The 27,983-nt window shown below is 49.1% G+C and overlaps 1 protein-coding gene across 6 annotated transcripts in view; it reads right to left on the reverse strand.

The window, feature by feature from the left end:
• Positions 1–26,467, reverse strand: part of LOC142244310 (uncharacterized) — a 417,067-nt gene extending 390,600 nt beyond the window's left edge. For all 6 annotated transcript variants that reach the window (XM_075316518.1, XM_075316516.1, XM_075316515.1 and 3 more), the window contains exon 1: positions 26,343–26,467. In XM_075316518.1, the coding sequence (XP_075172633.1) occupies positions 26,343–26,423 (81 nt within the window). In that variant the 5' untranslated portion in view covers positions 26,424–26,467. The remainder of the gene's footprint in view (positions 1–26,342) is intronic.
• Positions 26,468–27,983: the final 1,516 nt, after the last annotated feature.

The following is a 27,983-nucleotide window of genomic DNA, read 5'->3' on the forward strand; positions in this document are numbered from 1 at the left end:
CCGGGAGTGGGAGTTTCGAATTAGTGTGGATGTTAGTCCAAAGTCATTTGCAGAGCGTAGAGAACGTGTGTGATGATAGACAGAGACAAGGGCGGAGATGTAGGGGGGTGCCGCACTGTGGAGAGCTTTGTGGGTGAGAACAAGCAGTTTGAATTGGATCCTGTGATATATGGACAGCCAGTGCAATGACTGGCACAGAGCAGAGGCATCCGAGTAGCGGTTAGCCAGATAGGTGAGCCTGGCTGCTGCATTAAGGATGGACTGTAGAGGAGAAAGTTTAGTTAGGGGGAGACCAATTAATAGAGAGTTACAGTAGTCAAGGCGAGAGTGGATCAGGCCCACGGTGAGGGTTTTTGTCGTGAGAAAGGGGCGGATTCTAGAGATGTTCTTGAGGTGCAATCGTCAGGCGCGGGCAAGAGATTGTATGTGGGAGGTGAAGGATAGATCAGTGTCAAGTATAACACCCAGAAAGCGGGCCTGCTGCCTAAGATTTATCGTTGTGCCACACACAGAGGGAGATGTCAGGTTTAGGAAGGTTGGAAGACTGAGGGAAAAGAAGAAGTTCAGTTTTGGAAAGGTTACGTTTCAGATAGAAAGCAGACATGATGTTGCAAACTGCAGTCAGGCAGTTACTTGTGTTCTGTAGTACAGCGGGGGTGAGCTCAAGGGATGAGGTGTATAGCTGTGTTTCATCAGCATAAAGATGGTACTGAAAGCCAAATCTGCTGATGGTAATTCCAATTGGGGCAGTGTAGAGGGAGAAAAGAAGAGGACCAAGGACTGAACCTTGATGGACCTCAACAGTGAGAGGAAGAGGAGAAGATGTGGAGCCAGCAAATGATACACTGAATGAACAGCCAGAAAGATAGGAAGAGAACCAGGAAAGAACAGTGTCCTTTAGGCCAATAGAATGGAGCATAGAGAGAAGGAGATGGTGGTCAACAGTGTCGAAGGCGGCAAAAAGGTCAAGAAGGATAAGCAGAGAGTGGTCACCGTTACGTTTTGCTGTCAATAGGTCATTGGTCACTTTGTCAAGGGCAGTTTCTGTTGAGTGTAAAGGGCGGAAGCCAGACTGTAAAGGATCTAGAAGAGAGTGAGTGGAAAGGTAACAGGTGAGGCGAGAATAGACGAGGCGCTCCAAGAGTTTGGAGATGAAGGGGAGATTGGAGACTGGTCTGTAGTTACTTGTGCAGGACGGATCAAGAGAAGGTTTTTTTAATAATGGAGTAATGATAGAGTGTTTGAGGGAGGAGGGGAAGATACCAGGAGAGAGAGAGATTTTAGTTCGGTGAGTAGTGACAACCGGAGAGAGGGACTGGAGTAGGTGTGAGGGAAAGGGATCAGTAGGGCAAGTGCTAGGACGAGAAGAAGAGAGCAGCCTGGAGACTTCCTCCTCTGTGACTGGGTCAAATGTGGAAAGTGTGCTGAATGGGATGTGGGGAGGGATGGGAGCTGATCTCTCAGCGGATGTTTTCTATTTCGTCTGTGAAATACGAGGCCAGGTCATCAGCATGAAGGTCTGTGAAAGGGGTCTGTACTTTGGACTGAGGAGTGAGTGAAAGGTGTCAAAGAGCTTTTTTGGATTGTTGGATAGTGAGGAAATAAGGGTAGTGAAGTAGGTCTGTTTGGCAAGGTGATGGGAAGAGTTGTAGGTCCATGACATGAACTTGTAGTGGATGAAGTTTTCTGGTGGGCGGGCTTTCCTCCATAGGCGTTCTGCACTCCTAGAGCATCGCTGAAGAAATCGAGTTTTGGATGTGAGCCAAGGCTGTTTTACTCTGTGTTTGGAGGTTCTGAGGGTGAGGGGTGCTACTTGGTCCAGGGTTCTTCTGAGTGTGTCATTGTACTGCTTTACAGCCAGATCAGGATAGGAAAGTGAGGAGATCAGGGACAGTGACGAGTGTAAGTCAATTGCCTGTAGGTTTCTGAATGTGTGAAAGGTAAGAGTGTGCTGGGGTGGACGAGGGTTTGTGAGCTTGATGGAAAGGGTGTTGTGGTCAGAGAGGGGAAGAGGTGAGTTGTCAAAGTTAGAGATTGAGCAGAGGCGGATAGAGACCAGGTCAAGGGTGTTACCATATTCATGTGTCTCAGAGGATGGGAGCTGTGAGAGACCAAGGGAGGTGGTTAGAGATAGAAGCTGGGATGCAAATGGAGAGGAGGGGCTGTTCATGGGAATATTGACGTCTCCTAGGATGTCGATTGGTAATTCTGAGGACATGAAATGCGCCAGCCAGGCTGAAAAGTGGTCAAGGAACTGGGTGGGTGAGCCTGGTGGACAGTATATGACAGCTACTCTGAGGGAGAGGGGATGGAAGAGCCTGATGGTGTGGACCTCGAAAGATGGGAATGAGAGTGATTGAGCTGGGGGGATGACCTGGAAAGTGCATTGTGGGGACAGGAGTAAACCAACTCCACCACCATGTCTGTTTTTAGGTCTTGGTCAATGGGAAAAGTGTAAACCAATGTGAGAAATGGCAGCAGGGGAAGTAGTGTCAGAATCCTGAATCCAGGTTTCAGTGAGGGCTAGCAGATTAAGAGAGTTCTTGAGAAAGAGGTTGTGGATGTAGGGAAGCTTGTTACATACAGACCGTGGATTCCAGAGAGCACAATTAAAAGAGGGAAGTGAGGGTGTACAACTAATGTTAATAAGGTTAGCAGGGTTTCTATGGGATATCGCCTGAGAGAAGTAGCAGTAGAAGGAGATAGATCAGATGTTTTTTAGAATTGTGGCATGGCTTTTTCTGCAAACCCTGGAGCATGATGGATTGAGATTATTCAGATAGGTGAAAAGAGCCTGGGAGCTGTACATAGGAGAGGGGGGGAGCGAGGGACTGATGTGGTTGAGTGGTGATGGAGGGGGGACGGTAAAAGCATAAAGGATGATAGAGATAGAAATAATGGTCCTGGTTCAAACAGAAAGTGTCAGAGTAGTTTACCTGCCTCCTGCCCTGACTAACTGCCATTGAAATAACTTCCCAGCACTTAACAACGATGGCACTTTGCGTAAGATGGCACGCATGCAAGCACCCCACACAAATTAAAAGAAACCTGATGACAAGGTAAACATTCACACAGCTCACATACCACTCAGGAGCAATTAATGTATCATATTAGGCGGAGGAATCGTTTCTTCAGGATCATCTCCTCTGTAGGCTGTTTCTTAATTCACTTAGTCATCAGGGGACTGTGATCAAGAAACCAAAGGCTTCAGTATGATACGGACTTCCAGCATGGTGTGTCCGGGCATGGCATAGTGCACTATCATAGTCCCCTGATGACTAAGTGAATTAAGAAACGCGTTGGGAGGTCTAAGAACATATAAGGTCAGATTGTTGCCATTTGAGGAATATTGTGAGGCTGGAGTGTCTGCCCCCTCCTCTATCGGACAACATTTTTTTGTTTCATTTACCACAGTGAGGCCTAACCAATGGTCTTGGTGATATTCCTGATCACTGTAGATTAATGTGCAATATATCTTGGTGTACACATTGGCGTGACAACTGGTGATTTCTTGTCACCTCCAATACTATCATTTACGGTGGGGGACCCTCCTACCGTGTCTGTTTGTCCTATTTGGTAATAGTAGGAGCTCGATATTTGCTCTAATCACCTTAGGTTGGTTTTACAACCGTCTATGTCGTGTGGTTAAAAAATCTTTTTAATTATTAGTGATTAAAAGTGATATTTTAATTGTTACCACATTATTAACTATACCATTTGCTTGGCTGTTTTATACTACTATTGGTAAGCATTGACACAATCATTTCTTCCTGATTTTGGTAATTGGCAACAGCTGTGTCCAGGCCAACCCAGCTATAAAATGATCAAGTTAAGTTTCCCGTAAAGGAAATCGGTAAAAGTAAAAAAAAAAAAATAAAAAAATCTACAATGCCAGAAATGCTGAGTGTGTTATTAACCAGTCCTCCCAAGAACAAACTAAAAGGCTATATTAAAAAACACCATTTGCCCTAAAGTACCAATAAATTTATCAACTCATCCAATATAACACAACCCCTCATACTGATTCAGTGAAAAAAATAAGTTACGGCTCTTAAAATATGGCAGCATAAAAAAAAAAGGTTAAAAAAAAAAAGGTTTTTATTGCGTAGGAGTAGATTAAATTCCATATAAAAATTTGGTAATGCCGATAAAACATGACATACAGTGGGTACGGAAAGTATTCAGATCCCTTTAAATTTTTCACACTTTGTTGCATTGCAGCCACTTGGTAAATTCAAAAAAGTTCATTTTTTTCTGAATGTGCACTATACACCCCATCTTGACAGAAAAAAAAACAAATGTAGAAATTTTTGCAAATTGTTTAAACATGAAAAACTGAAATATCACATGGTCATAAGTATTCAGACCCTTTACTCAGTATTGAGTAGAAGCACCCTTTGGAGATAGTATAGCCATGAGTCTTCTTGGGGATGATGCAACAAGTTTTGCACACCTGGATTTGGGGATCCTCTGCCATTCTTCCTTGCAGATCCTCTCCAGTTCCGTCAGGTTGGATGGTGAACAGCCATTTTCAGGTCTCTCCAGAGATGCTAAATTGGGTTTAGGTCAGGGCTCTGGCTGGACCAGTCAAGAATGGTCACAGAGTTGTTCTGAAGCCACTTCTTTGTTATTTTAGCTGTGTGCTTAGAGTCATTGTCTTGTTGGAAGGTGAACCTTTGGCTAAGTCTGAAGTCAAGAGAACTCGAAGAGGTTTTCTTCCAGGATATCTCTGTACTTGGCTGCATTCATCTTTCCTTCAATTGCAACAACCAGTTGTCATGTCGCTGCAGCTGAAAAACACCCCCATAGCATGATGCTGCCACCACTATGTTTCACTATTGGGATTGTATTGGACAGGTGATGAGCAGTGACTGGTTTTCTCCATACATAACGCTTAGCATTATCACCAAAAACTTCTATCTTCGTCTCATCAGACCGGGAATCTTATTTCTCATAGCCTGGGAGTCCTTCATGTGTTTTTTTGCAAACTCTATGTGGGCTTTCATATGTCTTGCACTGAGGAGAGGCTTCCGTCAGGCCACTCTGCCATGAAGGCCCGACTGATGGAGAGCTGCAGTGATCGTTGACTTTGTGCAACTTTCTCCTATCTCCCTACTGCATCTCTGGAGCTCAGTCACAGTAATCTTGGGGTATTGTGTACCTCTCTCACCAAAGCTCTTCTCCCATGATTGCGCAGTTTGGTTGGATGGCCATGTCTAGGAAGAATTCTGGTGGTCCCAAACTTGTTCCATTTTAGGATTATGGAGGCCACTGTGCTCCTAGGAATCTTGAGTACAGCAGAAATTCTTTTGTAACCTTGGCCAGATCTGTGCCTTGCCACAATTCTGTCTCTGAGCTACTTGGGCAGTTCCTTTAACCTCTTGATTCACATTTGGTCTGAAATGCCCTGTGAGCTGTAAGGCCTTTCCAAATCATGTCCTATCAGTTTAATTAAATACAGCTGAACTCCAATGAAGGAGTAGAACCATCTCAAAGAGGATCACAAGGAAATGGACAGCATGTGACTTAAATGTAAGTGTCTGAGCAAAGGGTCTGAATACTTTTGACCATGTGATATTTCAGTTTTTCTTGTTTAAAAGCATTTATTAAAAATGTCTACATTTGTTTATTTTCTGTCAAGATGGGGTGCAGAGTGTACATTAATGAGAAAAAAAAATGAACTTTTTTGAATTTACCAAATGGCTGCAATGAAACAAATTGAAAAATTTAAATGGCTGCAATGAAACAAATTGAAAAATTTAAACGGGTCTGAATAGTTTCCGTACCCACTGTAACAGGTCTTAACAAGGGAAAAGAGATAACAGCTATAAAATCCTATAAAAAAAAACAAAACTATGGTGGAACAGTTTGAAAGCCCTTTAAATTGAAAGCAAATCCCCACGATCACTCAAAACTATATAAAATTATAAAACTTTAATTACGCTTTAAAGTTTTCTGAAATTGTTTTACTTTAAAAATCTTAGCTCCGTACAGCCGGAACCCAGTTTCACCTTCCTGATCAGGCCAAATTTTTCAAATCTGACCAGTGGCACTTTATCATGTAATAACTCAGGAATGCTTTTCAACTAACCCAAGAGATTCTGAGACAGTTTTTTATTTGACATATTGTACTTCGTGATAGGTTGATACGATTATAAAAATTTCAAACGGACGGGGGCGTGTCCGGAACTCCATGGTGCAGGACGTCTGAGGACTGAGCTCGGTCACCCGGGATCATCTTAGCACATTTACATAAGCTTGGAGGAGTCACAATGGGGAAAAAGAAACCCCCAAAGAATGCTAAAGATCCAGGGACCCCAGCGCCACTCACCCTGGACCCATATTTGACAAGGGAGCCGCTGGGGGAGCAGGAACAGGAGGCCGCACGGACAGCAGGAGTGATTCATCATCTTCCTACCCAGACGACTACAGTGGCGGTGAATGAAGAGGGAACAGCGCGGGGATCGCCTGCATGTGACGAGAAAGGAGGAAGCAGCGAGGAGCAAGGACCTGTGGATGTCGGCAGGCGGGCGGTCTCCCTCGTGGCCAAGATGGCGGCAGTGGATAAGACGCGCTGTCACTCACCTGCAGCCCAGCGGAAGCTATGAAGCGGGGAGCGAGGAAGCGGTGAGCCAGATTATACTCCATGTCCCCGACCCACCACGCCAGGTGAGCAACTGACGGTGGAGGTATTAGAGCGCGGCGGCGGCTGGAGCCCTGCAGCACACGTGGATGCTGGGCTGGGAGACACAGGAGACACAGAATGGGCTGCTGGAGGTCTGGAGCTGGGAGGCAGTGGCTCTGGGTGATCAGAGGGCCAAGCGGAGGGTGACAGGGAGGCATTGGAGGCCAGAAAAACAGCCTTACAGATTGCTGGAGTCCCCCAGCCCCCATGGGACAATACTATAATGAACGGGAATGATTCCCTGTCTTTCCCACTGGAGCCACCAATGTTACAAAACGAGACCCTCACCCCCAGGCCCCAAAGAGCCCATAAGCCAACCAGGGGTCAGGGGCTGCAGGGCTTGGGTCCTATGGACCAATACAGAGGGGCCCCTGGGTCGCCCTTTGACCCTCTGTGTATAGCTGACACCAGGAAAAAGGCCCAGGAGAGTGCAGCGCCCAGCCCTTCTACCACTCAGCCTATGTACGTCCCTGCAGAATGGTGGGAGCATGTTCGTCAGCTCCCTACCAAGACAGATTTTCAAACACTCATTTCAGAAGTAAAAAATGCTTGCAGATCTGAAATAGCGGCGGTTCGGCAGGACGTCGTTTCCATCTCTAAGAGAATAAATCAGCTGGAAAACGATCATAATGAAGCTAGAACAACCATCCGCCACTTCCAGTCCCAAACTTCCTCTCAAGCAGACGTCATATGGGAGCTACAGCGCCATATTGAGGATTTGGACAACAGAGGCAGGCGCCATAATATACGGGTCAGGGGAGTGCCTGAGTCCCAAGCGAAGGAGGACGTTACGGCAATTTTGCAGACCATATTCAACTCGCTCCTGCAGCGGCCTCCTGACAACCCAATCCCCATGGATAGAGCGCACAGGGCCCTACGCCCTAAAAATCTGAAAGGGAATCAGAGATATATTATCTGCCATATCATTGATTTTCAACTCAAAGAAGAAATAATGTTCAAAGCACGACCGATAAAACAAGTGATGTACCGAGGCACCAAAATGCAGTTATTTCTAGATCTCTCATGGATAACATTGCAGCAGCGGAAGGCCCTTCGCCCACTACTGTCGTCCCTGAAGGACAACCATATTATTTACAGATGGGGGTTCACGTTTAGCCTCCCCGCACGGCGAGGGGAGACATTGGCTAGCCTTCGGATCCCCAGCGATCTTGAGCCTTTCTGCAGGGCCTTCGACCTTCCCGTACCGGACCTGCCAGACTGGACTATGCCCCAGCAGATGCCGCCGCTTCCTCAGACCTGGCAGTCGGCTACCACATCACGCAAGCGGCGATCCAAGAGCGCGAGGGAAGAAGAACCTACTTGATGTGATCGCCCGTGGACTTACGGTTACCTATAGCACGCATTTCTTCCTATTGGGTCTACTGTTTTCCATATCTTTGTGATTTTTCCTCTTTAGAAAATCCCGGGGGGGGGGGGGGGTTGGGCCGATGTGTCTGGTTTGTGGAGTTTTGCCATTCACCCACTGGCAGGGTTGTACTAATTTGTTTGCACTTTGGTTTATGGTGCAGGTTATATTTGATGTGATACTCTCTATTTTGAGTAAATATAAAAGTCGACTCTGGTACTGGGATAGTGGACGGTTAATTTTGACTGTCATACACTTATCTCAGACTCAAAAATTCCTATCTCACAGTTAAACATGGTTATGTTTTTGGTTGTTATTGTATGTCTTGGTTATAGCCACAGGTATGCAAATTACCACAGTACATTGGTTTTACCACAGAAGAGCCCATGGGGTACGCTTATCACACACACTAAGCGAAACTATCAGACACTAGCCTTTACATTAGCATATGGCGAGGTCACGAGATGGCTAAGTAAGGCTATGTGCGCACAGTGCGTTTTTCGCGGCGTTTTTGCGACGCAGGTGCGTTTTTGTGCGTTTTTAGCGGCCAAAAACGCACAAAAACGCAGCGTCAAAAAGACGCAGTGTGCGAACCTAGCCTTAATGAGCATTAATGTTAAGGGGTTGAACTCTGATGTGAAGAGGAGGTTGGCTCTCCAGGAGATGCGGAAATCAAGGGCTGCAGTGGTGTTCCTACAGGAAACACACTTCACAGTAAAAAGTTCTTTTAATTTCACCCGCCATTGGTTTCCTCAATCCTTCTCAGCCACAAACGCAAAGAAGAAAGCGGGGGTGGCCATATTGATTTCTCGCACGTGCCCGTTTCAAATGAGTAAGTGCGAGGCAGATCCCTCTGGTCGCTTCCTGATTGTACAGGGTACCTTAAATGGGAGACGGTTAATCCTATGTAACCTCTATGTTCCCAACACTAACCAAATTAGATTTGTTTCCTCTGTCCTGTCACGACTTCCATCGGATCGTGGGGTCATGCTCATTATAGGGGGGGATTTTAATATGGTATTTTCGGAGACAGCAGACAGATTGCTTGCATCCTCACACCCTGCAGGCGCACATAGATCATCACAATTATCTACTGGGTTCCGCAGACTGATCCGTAGACACCAGTTGTATGACCTCTGGAGAAAAGACAATCCAACAGCAAGACAATACACCTTCTATTCACACCCTCATAATTCACATAGTAGAATAGACTATTTTTTCGGCAATATTCCCACACTCAGAACACTTCAACAGGCACAAACTGGCAGTATCACCTGGTCAGACCATGCCCCCATACTCGTGTCTCTGGATCTAACGGCTGCACCCCTAAAACGAACCCACTGGAGACTCAATGAGTCCTTATTGACTAATACTTCCTGTCGAGAATCCCTTCGCCAGGCCATACGGAATTATTTTATGGAAAATTCTCAGTCCCTTCCAACCTTTCCGATGATATGGGAAGCCCACAAGGCAGTTATCAGGGGGGAGTGCATAGCCCTCTCCTCTAAGCATAAAAAAGACTCAACAACTTTACCACCAATATGAAAGGGATCTGCAAAGGGCAGAGGAGCATCTATGTGCCCATCCTACCAAAACTCGCCTGAAAGAAGTGATAGATTTGAGATCTAAACTAAAAGAGATTGCGCATGGGCACATAGAAAAACTCCTCCGGTACTCCCGCCAAAAATATTGTGAATATGGGAATAAATCGCACACGATGCTAGCTAGAAAGCTTAGAGATCAAGCGATAGCTTCTGGCCCTTGTGCCATAAAAGACACTTCAGGCACTCCTCATTAAAACCCCATAAAAATAGCCCAATTGTTTCATGCATACTATACCTCTTTATACTCTATTCCACCGCCGTTTCCGATGTCCCAGCCAGATAGAAAAAAAATAGTGGATGATTATTTGACTGCCTGCCACCTCCCAAAAATTATCTCAGGAGGCATTGGAAGAACTCAAATCGGAAAATAATACCAGAGGAGATACATCAAATTATCAAAGACCTACCAGGTTATAAAGCCCCGGGCCCCGATGGGTTCACTTACCTATACTATAAAGACCTTTGTAGAAGAGCGGTCTCCTCATCTGACACATCTCTTCAACCTTTTTATGGAGGGTGTAGACATTCCAAACACATTTCTACACTCCTATATAACTATTATTCCCAAAGCAGGTAGGGACCCAATGGATTGTGCGAGCTACCGCCCGATTAGCCTCTTAAATTCCGATCTTAAAATATTTACTAAATTGTTAGCTGAACGTCTAAATAATTGGCTCCCGCATCTGGTGCACAAAGACCAGGCGGGGTTTGTGCGCTACCGTCAGACAACACTCGTAGGATTCTGGACCTGGTGGAGGTGGTGAATAGAGAGGGAGTAAAAGCACTTCTCCTGGGTCTAGATGCGGAGAAGGCCTTCGACAGGCTGGACTGGTCCTACATGTTTTCTGTGTTGGGCCACTTTGGACTGTCGGGGCCATTTGTCTCTGCATTAAGAGGCTTATACTCATCACCAGCGGCGATAATTCGCCTCCCCCACGCACATTCAGAATCCCTCTCTATCCGGAATGGGACTCGGCAGGGATGCCCATTGTCCTCTCTGTTATATGTACTTAGCATTGAACCACTGGCGGCTCAAATCTGGCGGCTCAAATCCGACTTAATCCAGACATCATGGGGGTTAAGGTTCGGGGAAAATCCTTTAAGGTGGCCCTATTTGCGGACAATGTCTTGCTGTCCCTGACTAATCCGGTCATCTCCCTACCAAACTTACATGCAGTCCTAGCCCAATATGCTAGGTTCTCGGGGTATAAACTCAACTCGGATAAAACGGAGGCCTTACCCCTCAATATTCCAGAGGCTAAATTACGTTTCTCTAAAACAAAACTTTAAATATTCCTGGCGTTCGGATTCCCTGCGATACTTGGGAGTTAAAATAACCCCCAGTTAAAAAACAATATACCAGGCAAATTTCCCACCCCTGATTCGAGATGTTGAAAATAGCCTAAGGAAGTGGTCTTCCCTGCAGATCTCTCTCTTGGGTAAAATAGCCACAATAAAAATGTCAATAATCCCTAAATTTCTGTATTTGTTTGAAACACTCCCGATGCGGATTCCCATGGGAGTGCTGAAAAAGGTCCAGTCAATACTTATGCAATTCATTTGGCATTCGGGAAGACACCGCATCCAGGACTCGGTCCTATGTACACCTCGTACAAGGGGGGGGCCTGTCGTGCCCGAATCTTATACTCTATTACTATTCTTCTCACTTGCGGACCTTGGCCTCCTGGACAACTTTGCCAGCCTATAACAAATGGACAGAGATAGAGAAGCTATGGATGGCACCTTTTCACCCAGGTTCTCTAATCTGGGGTCGCCCTAGTGAAACTCCTTCCAAAAACCTTTTTGGGCCCAATGGCGTTTATAAGAGAATTGTGGCGGCAGTGTAGGATAAAGTTCCAGCTGGCGACGCAGTCAACTCTGTTGACTCCTTTCTTGTTTACTCCGCACCTGACGGAGGGCATGACTCCAGGGGTGGTGGGGAAGTGGACAAAAGCGGGCCTTTACTGCTTTCGTGATATAGTCAACCCATTCACACTAAAATTAAAGCCATTTTCGGATCTACGACACCAATACAAATTACCTTTCCACCTATACTTCTCATACCAACAGATAACACATTTCTTCTCAGACATTATGGGACAGATGACGGTACGTCGCCCTTCGGCATTGGAGATCCTCTGCTCGGGGAGTACTTCGACCAGAGGTCTAATCTCAGCCATTTATAACATATTGGTGGGTGGGCATTCATCAGATATAGTGAAGCACACATACATGAAGAGATGGGAGGGTTGGGTCGGACGACCTCTGTCGGATGCACTCTGATCGGTGGTATGGGCTAGGACATTCCGGTCCTCAATCAGCACTCTATAAAGGAGAATCAAGTTAAGGTCCTTATGACATGGTACCACACTCCAGAGCTCCTGCATAAGTTCGACTCCGCCTACCCAGATGTATGTTGAAGATGTGGACTTAGCGGAGCATCCTTATACCATATATTCTGGACATGCCCGGCTATCAATGGTTTTTGGGAGGAGGTGGAGTCCCTGATGAGTAGACTGGTAGGTAGAAGTGTGGGTAGGGACCCAGTCGTGTACTTGCTAAATGCCCTACCGCAGTCTTTAAGTAAACCTGAATTAAAATTACTACTCCATATCCTCACAGCCGCCAAATGTCTAATATCACTATTCTGGAGAAGGGTGGCCCCACCGTCTATCTCAGATCTCTATGCTCGGATAAAGGACGTTAGAAATATGGAGAGGTTGACAGCCCAGCTCCAAAATACAATGGACGGTTTTACAGCAATATGGTCTTTATGGGATGACTTCGGAAATACTTTCCAAATTTGATGGCTGAATAAGTATTTAATGTAGTTGGTACTTCGGTTTTATACAAAACTGAGGAGATGTATGCACATATTTAGGGATCCCTTAATTATAATATTGAGCTCCTTCTCCTTTCCGAGTCAGATGTGTGATGTGAAGCTACTCACCCTTCACTTGATTTTTAATAGGTTCACTATATAATGTATCTATTTGCATACTTGGGAAATGTTCCTTTTACATGTATTATGTTATTTCCTTGTATTGTGACACATATGTAAAAAATCTTTTTCAAAACTAAAAAGTTGATAAAAAAAAATTTCAAACATTTGTCAAATTTGAAAACAATTGCAATTTTCGACCTTGGGAGTTTTTATGCCCTTAATACAGATATCCATACTGATAAAATAATAAATAACATTTGCCACATTTCAACATTACAACAGCATAAGTTTTTTAAAAAAAAAAATTGTTAGGTTAAAGGTTAAAGGTTTAGTAGCTATTTATCCAACAATTTAAAAAATCTATTTTATTAGGGGCCACTTTAAATTTGAAGTGACTTTTAAAGGGCCTGAATGTCAAAATGCCAAAAAGTGACCCCATTATAAAACATGCAGCCTTCAACTTATTTAAAACCACATTTAGAAAGTTTCTTAACCGTTAAGCTACTTCACAGGAATTAAACACAGTGGAAACAAAAAATGAAAAAGTTATTTTCTACAAAAAAAGGTTACTTAAGCCCTAAGTTTTTCCTTTTCACAAAGGCAATAAGAGAAAAGGGACAATACAATTTGTTGTGCAATTTCGTTCAACACAACAAAACTCCATACGAGGTCAGAAACTACTGTTTGGGCGCACAGTAGGGTTTGGAAGGGAAGAAGTGCTGTTTGAATTTCAGAGTGTAATTTTTGATGTAAAAAATTGCGGACACCATTTTGCATTTGAAGACCCCCTGACATGCCAAAACAGAGCCGCCCTTACAAGTGATCCCATTTTGGAACGTACATCCCTCAAAGTATTTAGAATGTTATTAGCATATTGATCCCATGAGTGCTTCACAAAATTTTATAATAATATTTATCAGTAAAAAGGAAAGATTACATTTCTTCCACAAAAATATTGCTTTAGCCCAAAGTTTCTCATTTTCACAAAGGTAACAGGAGAAAATGTAACACACAATTGTGCAATTTCTCCCAATTACGCAGATACGCATATTTGGTCAGAATCTACTGTTTGGGCACACAAACCGGCTCAGAAAGGAAAAGGAGGACTATTTAAATTTTGGAGCGCTATGTTACATTTGGGTAGCCCCTGATGTGCCAACACAACAGAAAACTCCACAAGTGACCCTCAAGGAATTTATCTAGGGATGTGAAGAGCATTTTAATCCAACAGGTGATTTACAGAATTTTATAACATTGAGCTGTAAAAATGAAGAATTACAATTACAATGTTGTTTTAGCCCCAAGTTATTAATTTTCAAAATGGACCAAAGAAGGGAATTTTGTTTAATTACCGTAAATTCCTTTTCTTCTAGCTCCTATTGGGAGACCCAGACAATTGGGTGTATAGCTTCTGCCTCCGGAGGCCACACAAAGTATTACACTTTAAAAGTGTAACCCCTCCCCTCTGCCTATACACCCTCCCGTGCATCACGGGCTCCTCAGTTTTGGTGCAAAAGCAGGAAGGAGGAAACTTATAAATTGGTCTAAGGTAAATTCAATCCGAAGGATGTTCGGAGAACTGAAAACCATGAACCAAAAGAACAATTCAACATGAACAACATGTGTACACAAAAGAACAACCAGCCCGAAGGGCACAGGGGTGGGTGCTGGGTCTCCCAATAGGAGCTAGAAGAAAAGGAATTTACGGTAAGTAAACAAAATTCCCTTCTTTGTCGCTCCATTGGGAGACCCAGACAATTGGGACGTCCAAAAGCAGTCCCTGGGTGGGTAAAAGAATACCTCGATAAAAAGAGCCGAAACGACCCCCTCTTACAGGTGGGCAACCGCCGCCTGAAGGACTCGCCTACCTAGACTGGCGTCTGCCGAAGCATAGGTATGCACCTGATAGTGTTTCGTGAAAGTGTGCAGACTAGACCAGGTAGCTGCCTGACACACCTGCTGAGCCGTAGCCCGGTGCCGCAATGCCCAGGACGCACCCACGGCTCTGGTAGAATGGGCTTTCAGCCCTGAAGGAAGCGGAAGCCCAGAAGAACGGTAGGCTTCAAGAATCGGTTCCTTGATCCACCGAGCCAAGGTTGACTTGGAAGCCTGCGAACCCTTACGCTGGCCAGCGACAAGGACAAAGAGCGCATCTGAACGGCGCAGGGGCGCCGTGCGAGACACGTAGAACCGGAGTGCTCTCACTAGATCTAATGAGTGCAAATCCTTTTCACATTGGTGAATTGGATTAGGGCAAAATGAAGGTAAGGAGATATCCTGATTGAGATGAAAAGGAGATACCACCTTAGGGAGAAATTCCGGGACAGGACGCAGAACCACCTTATCCTGGTGAAAAACCAGGAAGGGGGCTTTGCATGACAGCGCTGCAAGCTCCGACACTCTTCGGAGTGATGTAACTGCCACTAGAAATGCCACCTTCTGCGAAAGACGTGATAAAGAGACATCCCGCAGCGGCTCGAAAGGTGGTTTCTGAAGAGCCGTTAGCACCCTGTTAAGGTCCCAGGGTTCCAGCGGACGCTTGTAAGGTGGGACTATCTGGCAAACTCCCTTCAGGAACGTGCGGACCTGCGGAAGCCTGGCCAGGCGCTTTTGAAAAAATACGGAGAGCGCCGATACTTGTCCCTTGAGAGAGCCGAGTGACAAACCCTTGTCCATTCCGGATTGAAGGAATGAAAGAAAAGTGGGTAAGGCAAACGGCCATGGAGGAAAACCGTTATCAGAGCACCAGGATAAGAAGATCTGCCAAGACCTGTAATAGATCTTGGCGGACGTTGGTTTCCTGGCCTGTCTCATAGTGGCAATGACATCCTGAGATAACCCTGAAGACGCTAGGAGCCAGGACTCAATGGCCACACAGTCAGGTTGAGGGCCGCAGAATTCAGATGGAAAAACGGCCCTTGTGACAGCAAGTCTGGGCGGTCTGGAAGCGCCCACGGTTGACCCACCGTGAGATACCACAGATCCGGGTACCACGACCGCCTCGGCCAATCTGGAGCGACGAGAATGGCGCGACGACAGTCGGACCTGATCTTGCGCAGCACTCTGGGCAGCATCGCCAGAGGAGGAAATACATAAGGCAGTCGAAACTGCGACCAATCCTGAACTAATGCGTCCGCCGCCAGAGCTCTGTGATCTTGAGACCGGGCCATGAATGCCGAGACTTTGTTGTTGTGCCGTGACGCCATGAGATCGACGTCCGGCGTTCCCCAGCGGCGACAGATCTCTCGAAACACGTCTGGGTGAAGAGACCATTCCCCCGCGTCCATGCCCTGACGACTGAGAAAATCTGCTTCCCAGTTTTCTACGCCCGGGATGTGAACTGCGGAGATCGTGGAGGCTGTGGCTTCCACCCACTGCAGAATCCGCCTGACTTCCTGGAAGGTATGACGACTGCGCGTGCCGCCCTGGTGGTTGATGTATGCGACGGCAGTGGCGTTGTCCGACTGTATACGGATCTGTCTGCCCTCCAGCCACCGATTGAAAGCCAATAGGGCTAGATACACTGCCCTTATCTCCAGAACATTGATCTGAAGAGAAGACTCTACCGGAGTCCAGGTTCCCTGAGCCCTGTGGTGGAGGAAAACCGCTCCCCACCCTGACAGGCTCGCGTCCGTGGTGACCACAGCCCAGGTTGGGGGTAGGAAGGATTTTCCTTGCGATAGAGAATTGGGAAGGAGCCACCACTGAAGAGACGTCTTGGTTGCAAGGGAAAAAGACGTTCCTGTCGAGGGAAGTCGACCTCCTGTCCCATTTTCGGAGAATGTCCCATTGGAGTGGCCGCAGATGGAATTGCGCGAACGGCACTGCCTCCATCGCTGCCACCATCTTCCCCAGGAAGTGCATGAGGCGCCTCAAGGGGTGTGACTGACCCCGAAGAAGAGATTGCACCCCTGCCTGCAGAGAAAGCTGTTTGTCCAGCGGTAGCTTGACTACCGCTGACTGTGTATGAAACTCCATCCCGAGGTAAGTCAGTGATTGGGTCGGTGTCAACTTGGATTTTGGGAAGTTGATGATCCACCCGAACTGCTGGAGAGTCGCCAGAGCGACGGTAAGGCTGTGTTGACACGCCACCCGAGAAGGTGCCCTGACTAGGAGATCGTCTAAGTAGGGAATCACCGAGTGGCCCTGAGAGTGTAGGACCGCCACAACGGATGCCATGACTTTGGTGAACACCCGTGGGGCTGTCGCCAGGCCGAAAGGCAATGTCACGAACTGAAGGTGTTCGTCCCCGATGGCGAAACGCAAGAAGCGTTGATGTTCGGGTGCGATCGGCACATGGAGATAAGCATCCTTGATGTCGATCGATGCTAGGAAGTCGACTTGTGACATCGATGCGATGATCGAGCGGAGAGATTCCATCCGAAACCGTCTGGTGCTCACATGTCTGTTGAGTAGTTTGAGGTCCAGAACGGGACGGAATGATCCGTCCTTCTTTGGCACCACGAACAAGTTGGAGTAAAAGCCGCGACCATGTTCCTGAGGGGGAACGGGGATCACAACTCCTTCTGTCTTCAGAGCGTCCACTGCCTGAAAAAGTGCGTCGGCCCGAGCGGGGGGCGGAGAGGTTCTGAAGAAACGAGTCGGAGGACGAGAGCTGAACTCTATCCTGTAACCGTGAGACAGAATGTCTCTCACCCATCGGTCTTGAACATGTGGCCACCAGGCGTCGCAAAAGCGGGAGAGCCTGCCACCGACCGAGGATGCGGTTCGGGGATGCCGAGAGTCATGAGGAGGCCGCCTTGGAGGCAGTGCCTCCGGCGGCTTTTTGGGGGCGTGACTTAGACCGCCACGCATAGGAGTTCCTCTGGCCTTTCTCCGGCCTGCTGGACGAAGAGGATTGGGACTTGGCGGAGGGACGAAAGGACCGAAACCTCGATTGTATTTTCCGTTGCTGAGGTCTCTTCGGTTTGGACTGGGGTAAGGAGGAGTCCTTTCCCTTGGATTCCTTAATAATCTCATCCAATCGTTCGCCAAACAATCGGTCGCCAGAAAACGGCAAACCGGTTAAGAACCTCTTGGAAGCCGAGTCTGCCTTCCATTCGCGCAGCCACATGGCCCTGCGGACTGCCACAGAATTAGCGGATGCCACCGCTGTACGGCTAGAAGAGTCTAGGACTGCGTTCATGGCGTAGGAAGAAAAAGCTGACGCCTGAGAAGTCAAAAGACGCAACCTGCGGAGCAGAATTACGTGTGACCGCATTAATCTCAGCCAGACAAGCTGAGATAGCTTGGAGTGCCCACACGGCTGCAAAGGCCGGGGCAAAAGACGCGCCCGTGGCTTCATAGATGGATTTCACCAGGAGCTCTATCTGCCTGTCAGTGGCATCTTTTAGCGATGAGCCATCTGCAACCGATACCACAGATCTAGCCGCCAATCTAGAGACTGGAGGATCCACCTTGGGACACTGAGCCCAACCCTTAACTACGTCAGAGGGGAAGGGGTAACGTGTGTCAGTAAGGCGCTTAGTAAAGCGCTTGTCCGGAACCGCTCTGGGCTTCTGGACAGCATCTCTGAAGTTAGAGTGATCGAAAAACGCACTCTGTGTACGTTTGGGGAACCGAAACTGGTGTTTCTCCTGCTGAGAAGCCGACTCCTCTACAGGTGGAGGCGGGGGAGATAGATCTAACACCTGGTTGATGGACGAGATAAGATCATTTACTAAGGCGTCCCCTTCAGGTGTATCAAGATTGAGGGCAACGTCAGGGTCAGAGCCCTGAGCTGCGACGTCCGCCTCGTCCTCCAGAGAGTCCTCAAGCTGGGAACCCGAGCAGCGTGAAGAAGTCGGGGAAGATTCCCAGCAAGCCCGCTTAGCCGGTCTGGGACTGTGGTCCGGGCAGGAGTCCTCCACGTGAGACCTAGGGCCCACCCTGGGAGCGCGCTGCGGCGCGGACCGAGAGGGGCCTGGAGGCGACGATCCAACAGGGCCCGGGGCCTGTGTAAGGACCGGTCTGGACTGCAAAGCTTCTAGCAGCTTGGCAGACCATTTGTCCATAGACTGAGCCATGGATTGTGAAAGTGACTCAGAGAGTTTCTCAGCAAAAACGGCAAACTCTGTCCCTTTCGCCTGGACAGGGGGAGCAGGGGGGGGGTCTACCTGAGCCGAGGGGCCCACTAGTGACCGAGGCTCCGGCTGAGCAAGCGAAACAGGGGTCGAGCATTGCTCACAGTGAGGGTAGGTGGAACCCGCAGGTAACATAGCCGCACAAGAGGTACAGGTCGCAAAAAAACCCTGTGCCTTAGCACCCTTGCTCCTTGTGGACGACATGCTGTTGTCTCCTAGGAGAGTGATCACTGAGGGTATATGGGAAAGGGTATACAGCCCGACCGAACAGAAATATATATATAGAATACGTATCTATTCCGGCACCCTAGGGGGACCAGCACCGGGTGACCGGTGTGGCTTACCGACCGCTAAAAAGCGGAGTGTGTGTCCTCCAGATTCCCTGCCTTAGGTCTTCCCTGATAATCCTCCACCGGCAGAATGCCAAAAAAATGGCTGCCGGAGCTCTCAGGGGAGGAGTGGAGCCGTGGGCGGCGCTAGGAAAGTGCGGGAATCTGGGGTCCCCACAGTGATCAGTGAGGGGGGAGGAAACATACAGGATGCTCCGGCCCTCACATCCGACGTCAGGTCGGCATTCCCGCCCTTACCCATGACAGGCAGGCCCGGGGGCGGGATTTTTGCTACTAGGCCGCGATGAAGCCGGGGACTAAATTTAAGACCGCGGCCGACAAGCAGGCGCGGTCGGCGCGGAAGTCCGCCGGTCTTCACAAATCAGCAGCTGCTGCAGCGTCCGGGAAGAAGGCGCTCCATGCACAGTCCCCATGGGGACACAGAGTACCTTAGAGATGCAGGGCCCGGTCCCTGAGGATGAATAGACTCCTGTCCGGCAGATTCCCACAGGGGCTGCGGAGGGAGCACGGTCCCAGTAATGGATGACCGGTCAGGATCCCACTTCTCCCAGAGCCGCTAAGGGATGGTGAAGGAAACGGCATGAGGCTCCGGCCTTTGTACCCGCAATGGGTACCTCAACCTTAACAGCACCGCCGACGTAGTGGGGTGAGAAGGGAACATGCCGGGGGCCCCGTGGGGGCCCTCTTTTCTTCCAACCGATATAACTAATCTGAGAATACATGAGTGGATGTGTGCCTCCTTCCACACAAAGCATAAAACTGAGGAGCCCGTGATGCACGGGAGGGTGTATAGGCAGAGGGGAGGGGTTACACTTTTTAAAGTGTAATACTTTGTGTGGCCTCCGGAGGCAGAAGCTATACACCCAATTGTCTGGGTCTCCCAATGGAGCGACAAAGAAAGTAATGTTTTTTTTCTGAGGTCGCCATTACCCTCTACGTGGTCAAACACTGCTTTTCAGAAAGTGCAAAACTCAGAAGAGAAGCAGCATCATATTTGAGTGCTTTTCTGGAATTGGTTGCGGGTGCCATGTCACATTAGCACAGCCCCAAACATGCGAGAACAGCTGTACTTTCCCATATGTGACCCCATTTTACAAACTACACCCCTCAATGAATTAATGCAGGGGTGCAGTGAGCATATCACCATAGGAGTCACAAAATTTTATACCATTGGGCGGTTAAGGAAAAATAATTTACATACCACTAAAATGTTGTTTTAGGCTCAAATCTTACATTTTCACAAGGGGAAATTGTTTAAAAAAAAAAGCCACAATCTGTTCCACAATTCCTCTAAAAATCAAATGGCGTGCCTTCCCAAGCCCTGCGGTGCGGTCAAACAGGACTGTACAGTCTCTTTGATGAGAGCTCAACCTGCGCACGCGCCACTCCGGGCGTCATCATTTGAACCGGGACTGCGGACAGACTGGGACACTCACCACACAGCCAGCCACCGCAGTCCGCACACCCGCCCGCACAGAGTGGCAGCCAGCAGGCCGCCCACCCACACCGGCCTGCTCCACCACTGACCCGCCGCTGCCACTGACCCGCCGCTATCACCACTAACCAGATGCCGCTGCTAGCGCAGCCTCTGCCTGCTGTGACCCCGCTCCACCACCACTGCCGCCCCCCTCCGGTAAGACAACACCGGAGTATAAGACGGACCGCACTTTTATTTTTTTTTACCTTTTTTTATCTCTAAATTTGGGGTGCATCTTATAATCCGGTGCGTCTTATAAAACGAAAAATACGGTAATTATATTTTGCTGTTTAATGTTAGCTTCATTGAAAAAAAAATATGTTTTCTTTCAAAAATAAGGAAATATCTAAGGGACTATAAACTGTTGAACTGTAGGGTATTTATTGGTATAATTTATTTTTTGTGGGAATTTCATTTATATTTTTGGAATTTTTTTTTTCCAAACTTTTTTTTTTTTTACCTTTTTAACTAGTCTCCCAGGATTGGACATCATCAGAGATGAGCAAACCTGAACAGTACCGTTCGGTGTTCGTACTGAACACGTACTTTAAAAAAAAAAAAAAAAATCACTGTTGATGTTTAGAGTTTGGGTGCTTTACGTACACAAATCTCTCGAGCGAGTCGCATGCAGTATGTGAGAGGCTCGCACTGGGTTAAAATCAGCGTTAACGGATGTAGTGTAAACAAAGAAAAAAATAACCCCTGCCTCTCCCAGAAGTGCTCTGTTTATGGCTGGCTGCATGTGGGCGGAGAGCCAAACATCAGTGACTTCCAATGGAGTTCAGGTCAAGTCCGGTTGAACCAGCAGAACCCCAACTTCCACAGCTCCACTCATCTTTAGACATCATCTTTCCCTGGTCGGACCACTGATCTAATACTCTGCAATGCTTTTACATTGTAGGGCATTAGATCTGTGACTAGCACGCCAGCAAGAAGCGACAGGTCCTGCGCAAGACAGAACCTCACAGGCCTCCATAGCTGGGTGACCCAGCGGCCATTATTCGGTTCGGGGTAACCATAGAAACTATCAGCATGACGTGATCACAATTGCGTTGTTATGATTGAAGCACAAATTGAGCTCTCTCCCTCTACAAGCAGATCGATGCCGCTGTCACTATTGACAGTGGCATCAAAGTGGTTAAGAGGGACTAGCACTGATTACAGACATTACAACAGGGCGTCGGCTATAACACATAGCTGGCACAATCGTATCACCATACATGTAGGGGTTAATACTGAAATATCTGTCAAGAACAAACAATTAAACACCACTCAGTAATTACCAGTCAGAGGACAATGTAGGTGACTGCATGCATTCAGCTTAAAGGGAATCTGTCAGCAGGTTTTTGCTATGTAATCTGAAGACAAATTTCAGAGATGCCTCTCATCACACTGTATGTTGTCGTTTGCCTGCAATGTTTATTTTAGAACCAGAAGATTACCATTGCTGTGACTAGCTGGAGTAAAGGACTTTTCCAACTCACCCCTTCTATGATTAGCAGCTCACTGTCTATAGACATTGTACATATAAAGCCTGGTATGGGTGGGGGCAGCTTTCTCAGCTTTGCTGCATGAATAATTCTAAAATCTTTGATTGTGTCAGAACTGCTACACGCAGTTATCTAAGCGCTATATCTGTGAAATCAGGGTCTCTGTCTATACATCATGCTGCTCTCAGATGAGGTAGGACAAACCTGGTGACAGATTTCCTTTAACAAGTCTTCGCCATAATGTCAGAATAGTGGTGGCCTGCAGTATATGTTGACTAAGCAGCCATTTGTAACTCCTATGCACTTCCACTCAATTCAAATTGAGCACATATTGACCTCTCCACCTAAGTAAATGGCCTCCTTTGCGCATGAACCCCCGCTTAAGTAAGGGTCAGCATAGGGTTTCCTCTAAAATAGGGGACAGCACAGGGACTTCCCATAAGCAGGGGCAAAGAATCAAAATGCTGTGGAGAGAAAAGCGCACATAGGGTCTTATCTGGCAAACAATGCAGGCTTAGAAAATGAAAACAGGTGCTCACCTATGGAAGTTGTGACAGGCACAACTCCTATGTATGCAGTAAATGGTCAAGCAGCAGCCCCGATGATGCAACAGGGAATCATGAATGGATAAGAAAGTCGGGTTTAACACTGCGCTAAAACCATGAAGCCAAACGATGTGATGAATTCTTGGCCTAAATAAAGAAAATATAGCAAAGTCTACATGTTTCAAAGGCATGTCCGCCTTCTTCATCAGGACAAAGGAAAAAACAGCATGATACCAATTGCTACTTGGGGATACATATATATTGAAAAAGAGGCTCCACACCTACACAGGTGATGTCAGTCAGGGAGTGGCTGAACATCACGTGTATGAATAACAGAGAACAGTGGAGAAAAAAATGGAAGAAACAGAAAGAAGAAAAAAAAAAAAAAAAGGAATTGGAAGGGGTTAAAACAGAGGGGTGTACGCAAATGTCTGTAAAAAAAATTTTTTGCTTTCTCTGTTATTCATACACGTGATGTTCAGCCACTCCCTGACTGACATCACCTGTGTAGGTGTGGAGCCTCTTTTTCAATATATATGTATCCCCAAGTAGCAATTGGTATCATGCTGTTTTTTCCTTTGTCCTGATGAAGAAGGCGGACATGCCTTTGAAACATGTAGACTTGGCCTAAATAAAGAAAATATAGCAAAGAATTCATCACATCGTTTGGCTTCATGGTTTTAGCGCAGTGTTAAACCCGACTTTCTTATCCATTCATGATTCCCCATAAGCAGGGGCAGCAGAGGGAACCCCCCTTGCATAGGGGACATCGCAGGAAGCTCCCTTGCATAGGGGGTAGCGCAGGGACCCAACCCTTAAAGGGAACCTGTCACCAGAATTTGGTCTGCTAAACTTAAGGGGTCTTTACACGCTACGACATCGCTAATGCGAACTCGTTGGGGTCACGGAATTTGTGACGCACATCCGGCCGCATTAGCGATGCCGTTGCGTGTGACACCTATTAGCGATTTTGCATCGTTGCAAAAACGTGCAAAATCGCTCATCGGTGACATGGGGGTCCATTCTCAAAAAATCGTTACTGCAGCAGTAACGAGGTTGTTCCTCGTTCCTGCGGCAGCACACATCGCTCCGTGTGACACCGCAGGAACGAGGAAGCTCTCCTTACCTGCCTCCCAGCCGCTATGCGGAAGGAAGGAGGTGGGCGGGATGTTTGTCCCGCTCATCTCCACCCCTCCGCTTCTATTGGGCGGCGATTCAGTGACGCAGCTGTGACGCTAAACGAACTGCCCCCTTAGAAAGGAGGCGGTTCGCCGGTCACAGTGACGTCGCCGGGCAGGTAAGTATGTGTGACATGTCTGGGCAATGTTGTGCGGCACGGGCAGCGATTTGCCCGTGTCGCACAACAGATGGGGGAGGGTACCCACACTAGCGATATCGGTACCGATATCGCAGCGTGTAAAGTAGCCTTTAGACTAGTATCATGTGCTGTATTCTATAAAGCTGCATGTTACCCCCTGACCCTACAGATACTTTTACAAAATCTCCTGCCCTGTATGTATATTGTCCAGTCTGGTCAGATGGGTGTCCTAATCTGCGCCTCCAGTCCCTCCTTACCTGTGCCTCGGACGCCTCCTACGCCATCCGTGTAGGCAGGAAAAATCTTGCACCTGCGCAGACATATTTCCGGCTTACGTCGGCGCACTTTGCTCTGTCCTATTGCGGGCAGAGCCGAAAACATAGGTTCACCTGCACAAACTGGCTAGTTCTCTGCGCAGGGGACAGATTATGCCCGGCAATGTGGATGACGTCATCTGCTTCATCCACATCACCAGGCAAAAGCTTGCGTCTGCACATAGAACTCGCCGGTTTGTGCAGCCGCACCTATGTTTTCAGCTCTGCTCGCAACAGGGCAGAGCGAAGTGCGCCTGAGAATATGGAAATTTTGCACGCCCACGAGGATGGCATCCGAGGCTTCATCCATGTCAATCGGCACAGAGGGCGAAAGGAGGGACAGGAAGTGCAGATTAGGATTTGGGGTCTACAGGTGGGGTCAGGGGGTAACATACACCTTCATGGAATGCAGCACAGATGCTGGCTAAGGTGCTTATGTTAGTTTAGAATGACAAAATCTGGTGACAGGTTCCCTTTAAGCAGGGAGCAGCGACAGGCCTCCCCCCTTAAGCGGTGGGTAGCGCAGGGACCCCCCCACCCCACCCTTAAGCGGTAGGTAGCGCAGGGACCCCCCCACACTTAAGCGGTGGCCAGCGCAGGGACCCCCCCACCCTTAAGCGGTGGCCAGCGCAGGAGGGACCCCCCCACCCTTAAGCGAACGGTGGGCATCGCAGGGACCCCCCCCACCCTTAAGCGAACGGTGGGCATCGCAGGGACCCCCCCAGCCTTAAGCGAGCGGGGGGCAGCGCAGGGACCCCCCCAGCCTTAAGCGAGCGGGGGGCAGCGCAGGGACCCCCCCAGCCTTAAGCGGGGGGCAGCGCAGGGACCCCACCCATCCTTAAGCGGGGGGCAGCGCAGGGACCCCACCCATCCTTAAGCGGTGGCAGCGCAGGAGGGACCCCCCCCACCCTTAAGCGGTGGGCAGCGCAGGGACCCCCCCACCCTTAAGCGAGCGGTGGGCAGCGCAGGGACCCCCCCCATCCTTAAGCGGGGGGCAGCGCAGGGACCCCCCCCATCCTTAAGCGGGGGGCAGCGCAGGGACCCCGCCCCATCCTTAAGCGGGGGGCAGCGCAGGGACCCCCGCCCCATCCTTAAGCGGGGGGCAGCGCAGGGACCCGCCCCATCCTTAAGCGGGGGGCAGCGCAGGGACCCCCGCCCCATCCTTAAGCGGGGGGCAGCGCAGGGACCCCCGCCCCATCCTTAAGCGGGGGGCAGCGCAGGGACCCCCGCCCCATCCTTAAGCGGGGGGCAGCGCAGGGACCCCCGCCCCATCCTTAAGCGGGGGGCAGCGCAGGGACCCCCGCCCCATCCTTAAGCGGGGGGCAGCGCAGGGACCCCCGCCCCATCCTTAAGCGGGGGGCAGCACAGGGACCCCCGCCCCATCCTTAAGCGGGGGGCAGCACAGGGACCCCCGCCCCATCCTTAAGCGGGGGGCAGCGCAGGGACTCCCGCCCCATCCTTAAGCGGGGGGCAGCGCAGGGACCCCCCCCACCCTTAAGCGGTGGGCAGCGCAGGGACCCCCCACCCTTAAGCGGTGGGCAGCGCAGGGACCCCCCACCCTTAAGCGGTGGGCAGCGCAGGGACCCCCCACCCTTAAGCGGTGGGCAGCGCAGGGACCCCCCACCCTTAAGCGGTGGGCAGCGCAGGGACCCCCCACCCTTAAGCGGTGGGCAGCGCAGGGACCCCCCACCCTTAAGCGGTGGGCAGCGCAGGGACCCCCCACCCTTAAGCGGTGGCCAGCGCAGGGACCCCCCCCACCCTTAAGCGGGCAGCAGCGCAGGACCCCCCCCCCCACCCTTAAGCGGGGGGCAGCCGCAGGGACCTCCCTTTAAGCGGGGGGACAGCACAGCGACCTCCCCTTAAGCAGGGGGCAGTGCAGGGATCCCCCATTAATAGGTGGCAGTGCAGGGACACCCCATTAAGCGGAGGCAGCCCAGAGATCCCCCTTAGACAGGGGGCAGCGCAGGGACACCCCCCTTAAACACGTGAGAGCGTAGGGTTAAACAATAACAGCTGAGGCTGAACTGGAACATAATTGCTGCACCATTTCCAGGGGGTGCACACAGAGCTGCACAGTGCACGCTGTCCATGAGATAGCGGACACGTTTATGTGCGCTCTCAGGATCTGGGGGGGGGGGACGCAGCGACATACACCTCTCTTCTCACCTCCCCGAACCTCACGGATTTCAGGAACTTCTCCACACATTTCTCCATGCTTCCTGGTGACGCGCGAGCGGCCTCCTCCATTGCTCATGCAATGGTGCACGGGCAGAAGGCGCCTCAGCCTCATACGGAAGTGCAGAGCTAGATGTGAGGGGAAGCTGCCCGCCCACTAGTGGCTGCACAACAAAGGTGCTGTGCTTGGATTCACTCGTTTAATAAAAAGTCACAATAAAATACAATAGAGCGAGGTGCCCTAATGTGAATACACGGTAAGCTACAAAAAGAATAAAACTGGCACAAAAATGAACATCAAAGTGGGAACCGAAGGACAAAATTGAAAAAAAAATAAATAAATTACTTTGGGCCAGAGACCTTACACCACCTTTACATAATTCAAGTCACTCCAGCCTGGCCCAAATGGGTTCTGGTCATCAATATTGGCATCAAAGTGGCCAAATAGCCAATTCTCCCAGAATTGGCTAAGTAAGGCTATGTTCACACAGCGTGTTTTTCCTGACCAAAACCTGATCTTGTGGCAGGATGTGTCCTAGGAGTCATCTGCAGTTTTGGTGCGGTTTTTGTGGCGTTTTAAGGGCCTGTGCGCCCTAAACAATGGAATTTTCTTAAGAACATTCCAGACCCTCTGAAAGATTACTGCACCTGCGGTAAAAAAAAACGCAGAAAACCGCACCCGAAAACCGCATTCAGTTTTACTGCGGTTTGCTGCGGTATTGCCACGGTTCTTCTGCAGGTTCTTCCCTGCGGTTTTTGACCATTATGGCAAAAACCGCAGCTACCTGTGGGAAAGTCACTAGAGAGTGACTAAGGCGGGCTTTGCACACTACGACATCGCAGGTGCAATGTCGGTGGGGTCATGTCGAAAGTGACGCACTTCCTGCGTCGCTCTCGACATCGTAGTGTGTAAATCCTAGATGATACGATTAATGAGCGCAAAAACGTCGTAATCCTATCATCGGTGTAGCGTCGGCGAATTCCATAATTACGCTGACGCGACGGTCCGATGTTGTTCCTCGCTCCTGAGGCAGCACACATCACTGTGTGTGAAGTCACAGGAGTGAGGAACATCTCCTACCTGCGTCACTGCGGCTCCCGTCGACTATGCGGAAGGAAGGAGGTGGGCGGGATGTTTACATACCGCTCATCTCCGCCCCTCCGCTCCTATTGGCCGCCTGACGTGTGACGTCGCAGTGACGCCACACAACCCGCCCCCTTAATAAGGAGGCGGTTCGCCGGCCAGAGCGACGTCGCACGGCAGGCGAGTGCATGTGAAGCAGCCGTAGCGATAATATTCGCTACGGCAGCTATCACAATGCGACGGAGGTCGGGACTATCGCGCTCGGCATCGCAGCATCGGCTTGCGATGTCGTAGTGTGCAAAGTACCCCTTACTCTCAAGGAAAATCCGGACCCTCTTAAAGAATACCACACCTGCGGTAAAAAAACGCACAAAAATCGCAACGAAATGCGCATGCGGTGTTGCATTGGTTTGGTGCGGATTTGCCGCAGTTTATCCGCCAGTTGGTCCCTGCAGGTTTTTACCATTATCTATAGCAAAAACTGCAGCTACCTGCGGGAAAGAAGTGACACGCACAACAATTCCGCAGCGGAAAATCCGCGGGTAAAT

The sequence above is a fragment of the Anomaloglossus baeobatrachus genome, chromosome 6, assembly GCF_048569485.1.
Source record: "Anomaloglossus baeobatrachus isolate aAnoBae1 chromosome 6, aAnoBae1.hap1, whole genome shotgun sequence".
Taxonomy (NCBI): domain Eukaryota; kingdom Metazoa; phylum Chordata; class Amphibia; order Anura; family Aromobatidae; genus Anomaloglossus; species Anomaloglossus baeobatrachus.